The 16,383-nt window shown below is 49.5% G+C and overlaps 1 protein-coding gene and 1 long non-coding RNA gene across 2 annotated transcripts; both read left to right on the forward strand.

Moving 5' to 3' along the window:
- Window positions 1–6,637: 6,637 nt before the first annotated feature.
- LOC135536981 (ubiquitin carboxyl-terminal hydrolase 33-like) lies at window positions 6,638–15,081 on the forward strand. Its single transcript, XM_064963194.1, has 4 exons — window positions 6,638–6,669; window positions 14,497–14,601; window positions 14,708–14,753; window positions 14,845–15,081. Exons 1-4 carry the CDS (start codon window positions 6,638–6,640, stop codon window positions 15,079–15,081), a joined length of 420 nt encoding a protein of 139 aa, XP_064819266.1.
- Window positions 15,082–15,105: 24 nt separating this feature from the next.
- On the forward strand, window positions 15,106–15,703 carry LOC135536980 (uncharacterized). Its single transcript, XR_010455101.1, has 3 exons — window positions 15,106–15,127; window positions 15,202–15,481; window positions 15,669–15,703. It is a non-coding gene; the product is annotated as an uncharacterized LOC135536980 (long non-coding RNA).
- Window positions 15,704–16,383: the final 680 nt, after the last annotated feature.

Consider the following 16,383-nt stretch of genomic DNA (forward strand, 5'->3'; position numbering starts at 1 on the left):
TTCAGGGAACAGTGGGCTAACTGCCTTGTTCAGGGGAACAGGGCTAACTGCCTTGTTCAGGGGAACAGTGGGCTAACTGCCTTGTTCAGGGGAACAGTGGGCTAACTGCCTTGTTCAGGGGAACAGTGGGCTAACTGCCTTGTTCATGGGCAGAAACGACATATTTTTACCTTGTCTATTCGGGATTCGATCCAGCAAGCTTTTGTCTACTGGCCCAACGCTCTAACCACTAAGCTACCTGCCTCCTCCCCTCGAACCACCAGGCTACCCGCCGCCCCTCCCAACCACTAGGCTACCTGCCGCCCTCCTCTAACCACTAGTATACCTGCCGTTTTTGAGGAGCTCTCATGCTGTCCATCCAACAGGTGATTGATATTCCACTCAAAGGAGATGATAAATAACATACATGACGGCTCATCAGAAAACACACTTGACAATTTAGTCAGAATGCAAATGTCCCTGTAGTCCGATCAGCTGGACCGGTCAAATGTCCTGTAGTCCGATCAGCTGGACCGGCAGCTAACCGTTGCACCAGGCTTTTTAACGATTAACCTTTAACATCCCTAGTCTCTTCCTCTCTCCTTCGCTCCAGACTCATTCCCCGAGGTGGTCTCCAGCACCGACCCCAGACCCCAGTCCCCATGGAAGGACACTCCTTCACCAAGATGTCCTCCAGTCCACCCAGGAACAACTGTGTCTGGCCAGGAATCTCCTCCAGCCATCTGAAAAGTATTTACTATGGAGTACATAGAATATCTCTGGGGACAGTTCAGTAGTAATGTGGGCAGAAAGACACTGCAGTAGTAGTAATGCAGATAGATAATGCAGCTGTAGTAATGTGGGCAGATAGATACTGCAGTTGTAGTAATGTGGGCAGATAGATACTGCAGTTGTAGTAATGTGGGCAGATAGATACTGCAGTAGTAGTGGGCTGGATAGACACTGCAGTAGTAGTAGTAATGTGGGCAGAAAAAAGACACTGCAGTAGTAGTAGTAATGTGGGCAGACACTGCAGAACAATGTGGGCAGAAAGACACTGCAGTAGTAGTAGTAATGTGGGCAGATAGGGACACTGCAGTAGTAGTAGTAATGTGGGCAGATAGATACTGCAGTAGTAGTAATGTGGGCAGATAGATACTGCAGTAGTAGTAGTAATGTGGGCAGAAAGACACTGCAGTAGTAGTAGTAATGTGGGCAGAAAGACACTGCAGTAGTAGTAATGTGGGCAGATAGATACTGCAGTTGTAGTAATGTGGCAGAAAGACAATGCAGTAGTAGTAGTAATGTGTGCAGATAGACACTGCAGTAGTAGTAGTAATGTGGGCAGATAGACACTGCAGTAGTAGTAGTAATGGGCAGAAAGACACTGCAGTAGTAGTAGTAATGTGGGCAGAAAGACACTGCAGTAGTAGTAGTAATGTGGGCAGAAAGACACTGCAGTAGTAGTAGTAATGTGGGCAGAAAGACACTGCAGTAGTAGTAGTAGGGTGGGCAGAAAGACACTGCAGTAGTAGTAGTAATGTGGGCAGAAAGACACTGCAGTAGTAAGTAGTAATGTGGGCAGATAGATACTGCAGTAGTAGTAGTAATGTGGGCAGAAAGACACTGCAGTAGTAGTAGTAATGTGGGCAGATAGATACTGCAGTAGTAGTAGTAATGTGGGCAGATAGATACTGCAGTAGTAGTGAAAAACAATGGAAAGACAACATATTGTTGTCCGCTGTCTGTGTCGCCTGACTCTCTCTCGCTTGCCTCAGCAGTGACCTCGTTTTCTCAGCGAAGAGCAGGCGTCAGAAGAAGTACCGTAGTGTGATATCAGACGTGTTTGACGTGGGACCATTGTCAGCTCAGTGCAGTGTCTGACCTGCGATAGGGTAAGTAGTTTGTGTAGCCTGGACGACTCGGGACATTCTCCCGCTGCTCTGTTGTTCGCAAGCAGACTTTAGTCTGAGACGGCAATTATTCAAGTCGTTTGTGGCGTTGTACGAAACATAGTCACCAGCGATTGGTCTTTACGTGTGTCCTGGACTCTGGTCCAAAACATCAGTTTCTGGTCCACTAGACGTCCCAAATGTGTTGTCATTCGGTGAGGGGTCGAGGGGGAGGCACTGCTCCAGACTCATTGGTGAGAAGAAACTAACGTCTGAGTAGCCAGACAATGGGGCATAATTATCATGGAACATACCTTTAACCCTGTCTCCCTGTCCTGTAGAGGATGGACCCCCTGTCTCCCCCTGTCCTGTCGAGGATGGACCCCCCTGTCCTGTAGAGGATGGACCCCCTGTCTGTCCTGTCCTAGAGGATGGATGGGACCCCCTGTCTCCCCCTGTCCTGTAGAGTGATGGACCCCCTGTCTCCCCCTGTCCTGTAGAGGATGGACCCCCGGCTTCCCCCTGTCCTGTAGAGGATGGACCCCGGTCTCCCCTGTCCTGTAGAGGATGGACCCTGTCTCCCCCTGTCCTGTAGAGGATGGACCCCTGTCTCCCCCTGTCCTGTAGAGGATGGACCCCCTGTCTCTCCCCCCTGTCCTGTCTGTAGAGGATGGACCCCTGTCTCCCCCTGTCCTGTAGAGGATGGACCCCCTGTCTCCCCCTGTCCTGTAGAGGATGGACCGTCCTGTAGAGGATCTCCCCCTGTCCTGTAGAGGATGGACCCCTGTCTCCCTGTCCTGTAGAGGATGGACCCCCTGTCCTGTAGAGGATCCCTCTGTCTCCCCCTGTCCTGTAGAGGATGGACCCCCTGTCTCCCCCTGTCCTGTAGAGGTGATGGACCCTGTCTCCTCCCTGTCCTGTAGAGGATGGACCCCCCTGTCCTGTGGAGGATAACTCTGTCTCCCCCTGTCCTGTAGAGGACGGACCCTCTGTCTCCCTGTCCTGTAGAGGATGGACCCCCTGTCCTGTAGAGGATGGACCCCTGTCCTGTAGAGGATGGACCCCCTGGTCCTGTAGAGGATGGACCCTCTGTCTCCCCCTTGTCCTGTAGAGGATGGACCCTCTGTTTCCCTGTCCTGTAGAGGATGGACCCCCTGTCTCCCCCGTCCTGTAGAGATGACCCTCTCTGTCTCCCCCTGTCCTGTAGAGGATGGACCCCCTGTCTCCCCCTGTCCTGTAGAGGATGGACTCCCCCTGTCCTCCCTGTCCTGTAGAGGATGGACCCTGTCTCCCTGTCCTGTAGAGGATGGACTCCTCCCTGTCCTGTAGAGGATCCCTGTCCTGTAGAGGATGGACCCTCTGTCTGTAGAGGATCCCCTGTCCTGTAGAGGATGGACCCTCTGTCTCCCCCTGTCCTGTAGAGATGGACCCTCTGTCTCCCCCTGTCCTGTAGAGGATGGACCCCCTGTCTCCCCTGTCCTGTAGAGGATGGACCCCCTGTCTCCCCCTGTCCTGTAGAGGATGGACCCCCTGTCTCCCCCTGTCCTGTAGAGGATGGACCCCTGTCTCCCTGTCCTGTAGAGGATGGACCCCTGTCTCCCTGTCCTGTAGAGGATGGACCCCTGTCTCCCCCTGTCCTGTAGAGGATGGACCCCTCTGTCTCCCCCTGTCCTGTAGAGGATGGACCCCCTGTCCTGTAGAGGATGGACCCCTCTGTCTGTCTCCCTGTCCTGTAGATGGACCCTGTCTGTCCTGTAGAGGATGGACTCCCTGTCCTCCTGTCCTGTAGAGGATGGACCTCTGTCTCCCCTCGTCCTGTAGAGGATGGACCCTGTCTGGACCCTCTGTCCTGTAGAGGATGGACTGTCCTCCTGTCTCCCCTGTCCTGTAGAGGATGGACCCTCTGTCTCCCTCTGTCCTGTAGAGGATGGACCCCTGTCCTGTAGAGGATGGACCTGTCTGTCCTGTAGAGGATCTCTGTCTCCCTGTCCTGTAGAGGAGGGACCTCTGTCTCCCCCTGTCCTGTAGAGGATGGACCCCCTGTCTCCCCCTGTCCTGTAGAGGATGGACCCTCTGTCTCCCCCTGTCCTGTAGAGGATGGACCCTCCCTCCCTGTCTGGACCCCCCCTGTCCTGTAGAGGATGGACCCTCTGTCTCCCCTGTCCTGTAGAGGATGGACCCCTGTCCCAGAGGAGGGACCCTCTGTCCCCTGTCCTGTAGAGGATGGACCCTGTCCTGTAGAGGACCCCCTGTCCTGTAGAGGATGGACCTCTGTCTCCCCTGTCCTGTAGAGGATGGACCCTCTGTCCTGTAGAGGATCCCCCTGTCTCCCCCTGTCCTGTAGAGGATGGACCCCTGTCCTGTAGAGGATGGACCCTCTGTCTCCCCCCCTGTAGAGGATGGACCCTCTGTCTCCCTGTCCTGTAGAGGATGGACCCTCTGTCTCCCCCTGTCCTGTAGAGGATGGACCCCCTGTCTCCTGTAGAGGATGGACCCCTCCCCTGTCCTGTAGAGGATGGACCCTCTGTCCTGTAGAGGATGGACCTCTGTCTCCCCCTGTCCTGTAGAGGATGGACCTCTGTCCCCCTGTCCTGTAGAGGATGGACCCTCTGTCTCCCCCTGTCCTGTAGAGGATGGACTCCCTGTCCTGTCGAGGATCCTGTCCTGTCGAGGATGGACCCCCTGTCCTGTAGAGGATGGACCTCTGTCTCCCCTGTCCTGTAGAGGATGGACTGTCTCCCCCCTGTCCTGTAGAGGATGGACCCTCTGTCTCCCCCTGTCCTGTAGAGGATGGACTCCTCTGTCTGGACCCCCCTGTCCTGTAGAGGATGGACCCTGTCCTGTAGAGGATGGACCCCTGTCTCCCCTGTCCTGTAGAGGATGGACCCCCTGTCCTGTAGAGGATCCCCCTGTCCTGTAGAGGATGGACCCTCTGGTCTCCCCCTGTCTGTAGAGGATCCCTGTCCTGTCCTGTAGAGGATGGACCCTCTGTCTCCCCCTGTCCTGTAGAGGATGGACCCCTGTCCTGTAGAGGATGTCTCCCTGTCCTGTAGAGGATGGACCCCCTGTCTCCCCCTGTCCTGTAGAGGATGGACCCCCTGTCTCCCTGTCGTCCTGTAGAGGATGGACCCTCTGTCTCCCCCTGTCCTGTCGAGGATGGACCCTGTCTCCCCCTGTCCTGTAGAGGATGGACCCTGTCCTGTAGAGGATGGACCCCCCTGTCTCCCCCTGTCTCCCCTGTCCTGTAGAGGATGGACCCCCTGTCTCCCCCTGTCCTGTAGAGGACGGACCCTCTGTCTGTCCCCCTGTCCTGTCGAGGATGGACCCCTGTCTCCCCCTGTCCTGTAGAGGATGTCTCCCCCTGTCCTGTAGAGGATGGACCCCTGTCCTGTAGAGGATCCCTGTCCTGTAGAGGATGGACCCCCTGTCTCCCCCTGTCCTGTAGAGGATGGACCCCCCTGTCTCCCCTGTCCTGTAGAGGACGGACCCCCTGTCTCCCCCTGTCCTGTAGAGGATGGACCCCTGTCTCCCCCCTGTCCTGTAGAGGATGGACCCCTCTGTCTCCCCCTGTGCTGTAGAGGATGGATGTCCTGTAGAGGACCCCTGTCTCCCTGTCCTGTAGAGGATGGACCCCCTGTCTCCCCCTGTCCTGTAGAGGATGGACCTCTGGTCTCCCTGTCCTGTAGAGGATGGACCTCTGTCTCCCCCTGTCCTGTAGAGGATGGACCTGTCTCCCCCTGTCCTAGAGGACGGACCCCCTGTCCTGTCCTGTAGAGGATGGACCCTCTGTCTCCCCCTGTCCTGTAGAGGATGGACCCCTCTGTCCTGTAGAGGATGGACCCCCTGTCTCCCCCTGTCCTGTAGAGGATGGACCTCTGTCTCCCCCTGTCCTGTAGAGGATGGACCCCTGTCTGTAGAGGATCCCTGTCCTGTAGAAGATGGACCCCTGTCTCCCTGTCCTGTAGAGGATGGACCCTGTCGTGTCTCCCTGTCCTGTAGAGGACGGACCTCCTGTCTCCCCTGTCCTGTAGAGGATTGACCCTCTGTCTCCCTGTCCTGTAGAGGACGGACCCTCTGTCTCCCCCTGTCCTGTAGAGGACGGACCTCTGTCTCCCCCTGTCCTGTAGAGGATGGACCCTCTGTCTCCCCTGTCCTGTAGAGGATGGACCCTCTGTCTCCCCCTGTCCTGTAGAGGATGGACCCCCTGTCTCCCCCCTGTCCTGTAGAGGACGGACCCTCTGTCTCCCCCTGTCCTGTAGAGGATGGACCCTCTGTCCTCCCCTGTCCTGTAGAGGATGGACCCTCTGTCTCCCCTGTCCTGTGTAGAGGACGGACCTCTGTCTCCCCCTTGTCCTGTAGAGGACGGACCGTGTCCCCCCCTGTCCTGTAGAGGATGGATCATTCTCTATGGCCTTTATTCTTACCATATAAACGTGTGAAAAAACAACTGTACTCTCCTTCCTCTGCCTCATCTCTCCATCCTGATTACATTAGTGATGAATGGGTTGTCTATGGCATTCTTGCATTTCTTGTAAATTATTTGATGTGTAATTTTGATTATTTGGGCTTCATCTGTGACCCGATTAAAAGGTTAAATTAATAAAATGACTTCCCATTCTTCTCCAGGTGTCTGTGACGCTAGAGAACTTCCAGGACCTGTCCCTGCCCATCCCAGGTAAGGAGGACCTGGCTAAACTCCACTCCTCCTCCCATCAGACCTCTCTGGTCAAGGCTGGGTCCTGTGGTGAGGCCTACGCTGCTCAGGGATGGGCCGCCTGGCCATGGAATACATCAAGAGGTACGGACAGCCTGGCGGCCCTAACTGTTATACCCTTTAATGGGTACAGACAGCCTGGTGACCCTAACTATTATACCCTTTAATGGGTACAGACAGCCTGGTGACCCTAACTAGAAAACCCTTTAATGGGTACAGACAGCCTGGTGACCTAACTACTATACCCTTTAATGGGTACAGACAGCCTGGTGACCCTAACTATTATACCCTTTAATGGGTACAGACAGCCTGGTGACCCTAACTATTATACCCTTTAATGGGTACAGACAGCCTGGTGACCCTAACTAGAAAACCCTTTTAATGGGTACAGACAGCCTGGTGACCCTAACTATTATACCCTTTAATGGGTACAGACAGCCTGGTGACCCTAACTAGAAAACCCTTTAATGGGTACAGACAGCCTGGTGACCCTAACTAGAAACCCTTTAATGGGTACAGACAGCCTGGTGACCCTAACTAGAAAACCCTTTAATGGGTACAGACAGCCTGGTGACCCTAACTAGAAAACCCTTTAATGGGTACAGACAGCCTGGCGACCCTAACTAAAAACCCTTTAATGGGTACAGACAGCCTGGTGACCCTAACTAGAAAACCCTTTAATGGGCACAGACAGCCTGGCGACCCTAACTAGAAAACCCTTTAATGGGTACAGACAGCCTGGCGGCCCTAACTAGAAAACCCTTTAATGGGTACAGACAGCCTGGTGACCCTAACTAGAAAACCCTTTAATGGGTACAGACAGCCTGGTGACCCTAACTAGAAAACCCTTTTAATGGGTACAGACAGCCTGGTGACCCTAACTATTATACCCTTTAATGGGTACAGACAGCCTGGTGACCCTAACTAGAAAACCCTTTAATGGGTACAGACAGCCTGGTGACCCTAACTATTATACCCTTTAATGGGTACAGACAGCCTGGTGACCCTAACTAGAAAACCCTTTAATGGGTACAGACAGCCTGGTGACCCTAACTAGAAAACCCTTTAATGGGTACAGACAGCCTGGTGACCCTAACTATTATACCCTTTAATGGGTACAGACAGCCTGGTGACCCTAACTAGAAAACCCTTTAATGGGTACAGACAGCCTGGTGACCCTAACTAGACAACCCTTTAATGGGTACAGACAGCCTGGTGGCCCTAACTAGAAAACCCTTTAATGGGTACAGACAGCCTGGTGACCCTAACTATTATACCCTTTAATGGGTACAGACAGCCTGGTGACCCTAACTAGAAAACCCTTTAATGGGTACAGACAGCCTGGTGACCCTAACTATTATACCCTTTAATGGGTACAGACAGCCTGGTGACCCTAACTATTATACCCTTTAATGGGTACAGACAGCCTGGTGACCCTAACTAGAAAAACCCTTTAATGGGTACAGACAGCCTGGTGACCCTAACTATTATACCCTTTAATGGGTACAGACAGCCTGGTGACCCTAACTAGAAAACCCTTTAATGGGTACAGACAGCCTGGTGACCCTAACTATTATACCCTTTAATGGGTACAGACAGCCTGGTGACCCTAACTAGAAAACCCTTTAATGGGTACAGACAGCCTGGTGACCCTAACTAGAAAACCCTTTAATGGGTACAGACAGCCTGGTGACCCTAACTATTATACCCTTTAATGGGTACAGACAGCCTGGTGACCCTAACTATTATACCCTTTAATGGGTACAGACAGCCTGGTGACCCTAACTAGAAAACCCTTTAATGGGTACAGACAGCCTGGTGACCCTAACTAGAAAACCCTTTAATGGGTACAGACAGCCTGGTGACCCTAACTATTATACCCTTTAATGGGTACAGACAGCCTGGTGACCCTAACTATTATACCCTTTAATGGGTACAGACAGCCTGGGCGGCCCTAACCAGAAAAACCCTTTAAGGGGTACAGACAGCCTGGTGACCCTAACTATTATACCCTTTAATGGGTACAGACAGCCTGGTGACCCTAACTAGAAAACCCTTTAATGGGTACAGACAGCCTGGCGGCCCTAACTAGAAAACCCTTTAATGGGTACAGACAGCCTGGTGACCTTAACTAGAAAACCTTTAATGGGTACAGACAGCCTGGTGACCCTAACTATTATACCCTTTAATGGGTACAGACAGCCTGGTGACCCTAACTAGAAAACCCTTTAATGGGTACAGACAGCCTGGTGACCCTAACTATTATACCCTTTAATGGGTACAGACAGCCTGGTGACCCTAACTATTAGAAAAGAAACCTTTAATGGGTACAGACAGCCTGGTGACCCTAACTCAGAAAACCCTTTAATGGGTACAGACAGCCTGGTGACCCTAACTATTATACCCTTTAATGGTACAGACAGCCTGGTGACCCTAACTAGAAAACCCTTTAATGGGTACAGACAGCCTGGTGACCCTAACTATTATACCCTTTAATGGGTACAGACAGCCTGGTGACCCTAACTAGAAAACCCTTTAATGGGTACAGACAGCCTGGTGACCCTAACTATTATACCCTTTAATGGGTACAGACAGCCTGGTGACCCTAACTAGAAAACCCTTTAATAGGTACAGACAGCCTGGTGACCCTAACTAGACAACCCTTTAATGGGTACAGACAGCCTGGTGGCCCTAACTAGAAAACCCTTTAATGGGTACAGACAGCCTGGTGACCCTAACTATTATTCCCTTTAATGGGTACAGACAGCCTGGTGACCCTAACTAGAAAACCCTTTAATGGGTACAGACAGCCTGGTGACCCTAACTAGAAAACCCTTTAATGGGTACAGACAGCCTGGTGACCCTAACTAGAAAACCCTTTAATGGGTACGGACAGCCTGGTGACCCTAACTATTATACCCTTTAATGGGTACTGACAGCCTGGTGACCCTAACTAGAAACCCTTTAATGGGTACAGACAGCCTGGTGACCCTAACTAGAAAACCCTTTAATGGGTACAGACAGCCTGGTGACCCTAACTATTATACCCTTTAATGGGTACAGACAGCCTGGTGACCCTAACTATTATACCCTTTAAGGGGTACAGACAGCCTGGTGACCCTAACTAGAAAACCCTTTAATGGGTACAGACAGCCTGGTGACCCTAACTAGAAAACCCTTTAATGTGTACAGACAGCCTGGTGACCCTAACTAGAAAACCCTTTAATGGGTACAGACAGCCTGGTGACCCTAACTAGAAAACCCTTTAATGGGTACAGACAGCTTGGTGACCCTAACTAGAAAACCCTTTAATGGGTACAGACAGCCTGGTGACCCTAACTAGAAAACCCTTTAATGGGTACAGACAGCCTGGTGACCCTAACTATTATACCCTTTAATGGGTACAGACAGCCTGGTGACCCTAACTAGAAAAAACCCTTTAATGGGTACAGACAGCCTGGTGACCCTAACTATTATACCCTTTAATGGGTACAGACAGCCTGGTGACCCTAACTACTATACCCTTTAATGGGTACAGACAGCCTGGTGACCCTAACTATTATACCCTTAATGGGTACAGACAGCCTGGTGACCCTAACTAGAAAACCCTTTAATGGGTACAGACAGCCTGGTGACCCTAACTAGAAAACCCTTTAATGGGTACAGACAGCCTGGCGACCCTAACTAGAAAACCCTTTAATGGGTACAGACAGCCTGGCGGCCCTAACTAAAAACCCTTTAATGGGTACAGACAGCCTGGGCCCTAACTAGAAAACCCTTTAATGGGTACAGACAGCCTGGCGACCCTAACTAGAAAACCCTTTAATGGGTACAGACAGCCTGGCGGCCCTAACTAGAAAACCCTTTAATGGGTACAGACAGCCTGGCGACCCTAACTAGAAAACCCTTTAATGGGTACAGACAGCCTGGTGACCCTAACTAGAAAACCCTTTAATGGGTACAGACAGCCTGGTGACCCTAACTAGAAAACCCTTTAATGGGTACAGACAGCCTGGTGACCCTAACTATTATACCCTTTAATGTGTACAGACAGCCTGGTGACCCTAACTAGAAAACCCTTTAATGGGTACGGACAGCCTGGTGACCCTAACTGTTATACCCTTTAATGTGTACAGACAGCCTGGTGACCCTAACTAGAAAACCCTTTAATGGGTACAGACAGCCTGGTGACCCTAACTAGAAAACCCTTTAATGGGTACAGACAGCCTGGTGACCCTAACTATTATACCCTTTAATGGGTACAGACAGCCTGGTGACCCTAACTAGAAAACCCTTTAATGGGTACAGACAGCCTGGTGACCCTAACTAGACAACCCTTAATGGGTACAGACAGCCTGGTGGCCCTAACTAGAAAACCCTTTAATGGGTACAGACAGCCTGGTGACCCTAACTATTATTCCCTTTAATGGGTACAGACAGCCTGGTGACCCTAACTAGAAAACCCTTTAATGGGTACAGACAGCCTGGTGACCCTAACTATTATACCCTTTAATGGGTACAGACAGCCTGGTGACCCTAACTATTATACCCTTTAATGGGTACAGACAGCCTGGTGACCCTAACTAGAAAACCCTTTAATGGGTACAGACAGCCTGGTGACCCTAACTATTATACCTTTTAATGGGTACAGACAGCCTGGTGACCCTAACTAGGAAAACCCTTTAATGGGTACAGACAGCCTGGTGACCCTAACTATTATACCCTTTAATGGGTACTGACAGCCTGGTGACCCTAACTAGAAAACCCTTTAATGGGTACAGACAGCCTGGTGACCCTAACTAGAAAACCCTTTAATGGGTACAGACAGCCTGGTGACCCTAACTATTATACCCTTTAATGGTACAGACAGCCTGGTGACCCTAACTATTATACCTTTAATGGGTACAGACAGCCTGGTGACCCTAACTAGAAAACCCTTTAATGGGTACAGACAGCCTGGTGACCCTAACTAGAAAACCCTTTAATGGGTGTAGACTGTTCCTGGCGGCCCTAATTAGAAAACCCTTTAATGGGTACAGACAGCCTGGTGACCCTAACTAGAAAACCCTTTAATGGGTACAGACAGCCTGGTGACCCTAACTATTATACCCTTTAATGGGTACAGACAGCCTGGTGACCCTAACTAGAAAACCCTTTTAATGGGTACAGACAGCCTGGTGACCCTAACTATTATACCCTTTAATGGGTACAGACAGCCTGGTGACCCTAACTAGAAAACCCTTTAATGGGTACAGACAGCCTGGTGACCCTAACTAGAAACCCTTTAATGGGTACAGACAGCCTGGTGACCCTAACTATTATACCCTTTAATGGGTACAGACAGCCTGGTGACCCTAACTAGAAACCCTTTAATGGGTACAGACAGCCTGGTGACCCTAACTATTATACCCTTTAATGGGTACAGACAGCCTGGTGACCCTAACTAGAAACCCTTTAATGGGTACAGACAGCCTGGTGACCCAAACTATTATACCCTTTAATGGGTACAGACAGCCTGGGTGACCTAACTAGAAAACCTCTTTAATAGGTACAGACAGCCTGGTGACCCTAACTAGACAACCCTTTAATGGGTACAGACAGCCTGGTGGCCCTAACTAGAAACCCTTTAATGGGTACAGACAGCCTGGTGACCCTAACTATTATTCCCTTTAATGGGTACAGACAGCCTCAAGGACCCTAACTAGAAAACCCTTTTAATGCGGCACACAGCCTGGTGACCCTAACTAGAAAACCCTTTAATGGGTACAGACAGCCTGGTGACCCTAACTATTATACCCTTTTAATGGGTACAGACAGCCTGGTGACCCTAACTATTATACCCTTTTAATGGGCATAGACAGGCCCAGACTTAACTAGAAACCCTTTAATGGGTACAGACAGCTGTGACCCTAACTAGAAAACCCTTTAATGGGTACAGACAGCCTGGTGACCCTAACTAGAAACCTTTAATGGGTACAGACAGCTTGGTGACCCTGACTAGAAAACCTTTTAATGGGTACAGACAGCCTGGTGACCCTAACTAGAAAACCCTTTAATGGGTACAGACAGCCTGGTGACCCCAATCATTATACCCTTTAATGGGTACAGACAGCCTGGTGACCCTAACTAGAAAACCCTTAATGGGTACAGACAGCCTGGTGACCCTAACTATTATACCCTTTAATGGGTACAGACAGCCTGGTGACCCTAACTACTATACCCTTTAATGGGCACAGACAGCCTGGTGACCCTAACTAGAAAACCTTTAATGGGTACAGACAGCTCAGGACCCTAACTATTATACCCTTTAATGGGTACAGACAGCCTGGTGACCCTAACTATTATACCCTTTAATGGGTACAGACAGCCTGGTGACCCTAACTAGAAAACCCTTTAATGGGTACAGACAGCCTGGTGACCCTAACTATTATACCCTTTAATGGGTACAGACAGCCTGGTGACCCTAACTACTATACCCTTTAATGGGTACAGACAGCCTGGTGACCCTAACTAGAAAACCCTTTAATGGGCACAGACAGCCTGGTGACCCTAACTATTATACCCTTTAATGGGTACAGACAGCCTGGTGACCCTAACTATTATACCCTTTAATGGCACAGACAGCCTGGTGACCCTAACTATTATACCCTTTAATGAAAGCAGACAGCCTGGTGACCCTAACTAGAAAACCCTTTAATGGGTACAGACAGCCTGGTGACCCTAACTATTATACCCTTTAATGGGTACAGACAGCCTGGTGACCCTAACTATTATACCCTTTAATGGGTACAGACAGCCTGGTGACTTAACTACTATACCCTTTAATGGGTACAGACAGCCTGGTGACCCTAACTACTATACCCTTTAATGGGTACAGACAGCCTGGTGACCCTAACTATTATACCCTTTAATGGGTACAGACAGCTGGTGACCCTAACTACGATACCCTTTAATGGGTACAGACAGCCTGGTGACCCTAACTAAGGATAAAGGAAAAACCATAAGCAGTCTATTGTGTAATAACTTGATGTTCTAAACACTTCCTACAGTCACTGACACCTTTCATTCAGTGGCATCGCACATAAATCCAAACTTTTCACAGAAGCTGTAAGGACAAAAAATAATGTCCAATATAAAGAAAAAAGGGGCGAATGTTAGTTTTGCTGCTCAGATATTTGAAATAAATATTGTTTATTGACTACTGATGAGGCTCCCAAGTGGCTCAGCGGTCTAAGGCACTGCGTTTCGGGTGCTAGAGGCGTCACTACAGACCCTGGTTCGATCTCCAGGCTGTATCACAACCGGCCGTGATTGGGAGTCCCATCTGGAGCACACCAGCCTCCAGCGTCGTCCGGGTTTGGTCCGGGTAGGCCGTCATTGTAAATAAGAATTTGTTCTTAACTGACTTGGCCTCAAGTAAATAAAATACTGTGCGCTCCACTGAATAATTGATGGCATAACCGCTTGCATTACCGCTAAGACCAGCATTTGGTGAGTCTTAAATATCACCAGTAGAGTTGCTTGAAATTGGTACATTGGCATATGTTTTGAGGACACGGAAAAGCTCTGCGAGCTGATATAAGACAGGTGAATTACCAGCCCTAAGGCTAGGGTTGGAAAAAAGCAGAGTGCTGGCTTTTACAAGTCGAAAAGGGTCTTTGACACTCGCGCCGCCTTAACGCCAGCAGGAAATGGAGCCCAGAGGCTGTATAGGGGTCAACGTTTAGGGGATAGTCTGCTGACACCAAGTGTGTAGTATAGGGATCGACAGTTTTTCCTGAGCATGTGACTCGACCAGAAAACAACAACTATTCCTTGGTTGAAGCCGATAAACACATTGCTAGTGAGTTGTGTCAGTAAGTTGTGTGAAGTCTAGTCTGTTAATGGTTAAACTGTGTCCTTGTGTTCCAGCTGGTTCTGGGGTCCTGTGGTGACCCTACAGGACTGTCTGGCTGCCTTCTTTGCCCGGGACGAGCTGAAAGGAGACAACATGTACAGCTGTGAGAAATGCAAGAAGTGAGTACCTCACAACTCCCACTTTAAAAAGGAGATTTTAAATTGTTAGATGATGGAAGTTAAACTCCTACATGAGTAAAGACTGCTTTTTAAAATATTCTCCTAGATTACGGAACGGAGTGAAATTCTGTAAAGTTCAGAGTGTTCCTGAGGTGAGTGCTCCAACGCATTAGAAAAGCCATCAAGTTATGTCACAACTACTAAACCACAGTTGAATATTAAATTATTTGTCATCCCCTCCAGATCCTGTGCATCCACCTGAAGCGGTTTAGACACGAGCTGATGTTCTCCACTAAGATCGGGACTCACGTCTCCTTCCCATTGGAGGGCCTGGACCTGCAGCCCTTCCTGGCCAAGGATAGCTCCGCCCACACCACCTCCTACGACCTGCTGTCAGTCATCTGTCACCATGGCACCGCCAGCAGTGAGTGTTCCATCCGGGCCACTGGCCAAGCCCCCTCTAAGATGGGAGGATGTTAGAGCTTTCAGATAGAAATGTGGTAATGTGTAGGATAGATGTGGTAATGTGTGGTAATGTGTGGGATAGATGTGGTAATGTGTGGGATAGATGTGGTAATGTGTGGGATAGATGTAGGATAGATGTAGGATAGATGTGGTAATGTGTGGGATAGATGTGGTAATGTTTGGTAATGTGTGGGATAGATGTGGTAATGTGTGGGATAGATGTGGTAATGTGTGGGATAGATGTGGTAATGTGTGGGATAGATGTGGTAATGTTTGGTAATGTGGGATAGATGTGGTAATGTGTGGGATAGATGTGGTAATGTTTGGTAATGTGTGGGATAGATGTGGTAATGTGTAGGATAGATGTGGTAATGTGTGGGATAGATGTGGTAATGTGTGGGATAGATGTGGTAATGTGTGGTAGATGATGTGGGAGAGATGTGGTAAGGTGTGGGAGAGATGTGGTAATGTGGGAGAGATGTGGTAATGTGTGGGAGAGATGTGGTAAGGTGTGGGAGAGATGTGGTAATGTGGGAGAGATGTGGAGAGATGTGGTAAGGTGTGGGAGAGATGTGGTAAGGTGTGGGAGTAGATGTGGTAAGGTGTGGGATAGATGTGGTAATGTGTGGGATAGATGTGGTAAGGTGTGGGATAGATGTGGTAATCTGTAGGTAGAGCGGAGACAACTCCCCAACGTTCTGAACATTGTTAAACAGATGATGTAGACATTGTCAGGTAGATGATGGTTTTAGGTTGGCCCTCCTATGAGGCTGTATAATTATAAACTGAACGTGATTCATTGGAGATTGGGACAGATCCATGCAGTGGTTTAAGTTCCTCTCACTACAGTGTTCTTATTGTCTAGCTAACTGGTACCCTGTGTGTATATAGCCAAGTTAGCATTACTCAGTGTTTTTGTTTATTTCTTGTTATTATTTTTCAATTATAAAATGAAACGAATGTATCAATGTCTCTGCATTGTTGGGAAGGGTCCGTAAGTCAGCATGTCCCAGTTAGTGATTTACCTGTTGACAGAGAATGTTGCAAAGCACATTTTTGATTCGATTTCCTTTTAACCTTCTCCAACCTCCTCTATGGCTACTTCCTAATGATCTCTCCTTCCTCCCTAAGTGTGCACTTGTTCACTTTCCTTTCACTGATTTTAAAGGAAATGACTGGTAAAATAAATCTGGTGGAAACTCCCACTACTGACAAGCTCATGCCTCCACCAATCCAAATGCTTGAAGATTTGTGGGAAGTAGTGAATGAAAGGAGATACTATTGGGATGCTCCAGGAACATTGGTGTGTAGAAGTAC

This window comes from Oncorhynchus masou, unplaced genomic scaffold (assembly GCF_036934945.1).
Source record: "Oncorhynchus masou masou isolate Uvic2021 unplaced genomic scaffold, UVic_Omas_1.1 unplaced_scaffold_6911, whole genome shotgun sequence".
Lineage (NCBI taxonomy): Eukaryota > Metazoa > Chordata > Actinopteri > Salmoniformes > Salmonidae > Oncorhynchus > Oncorhynchus masou.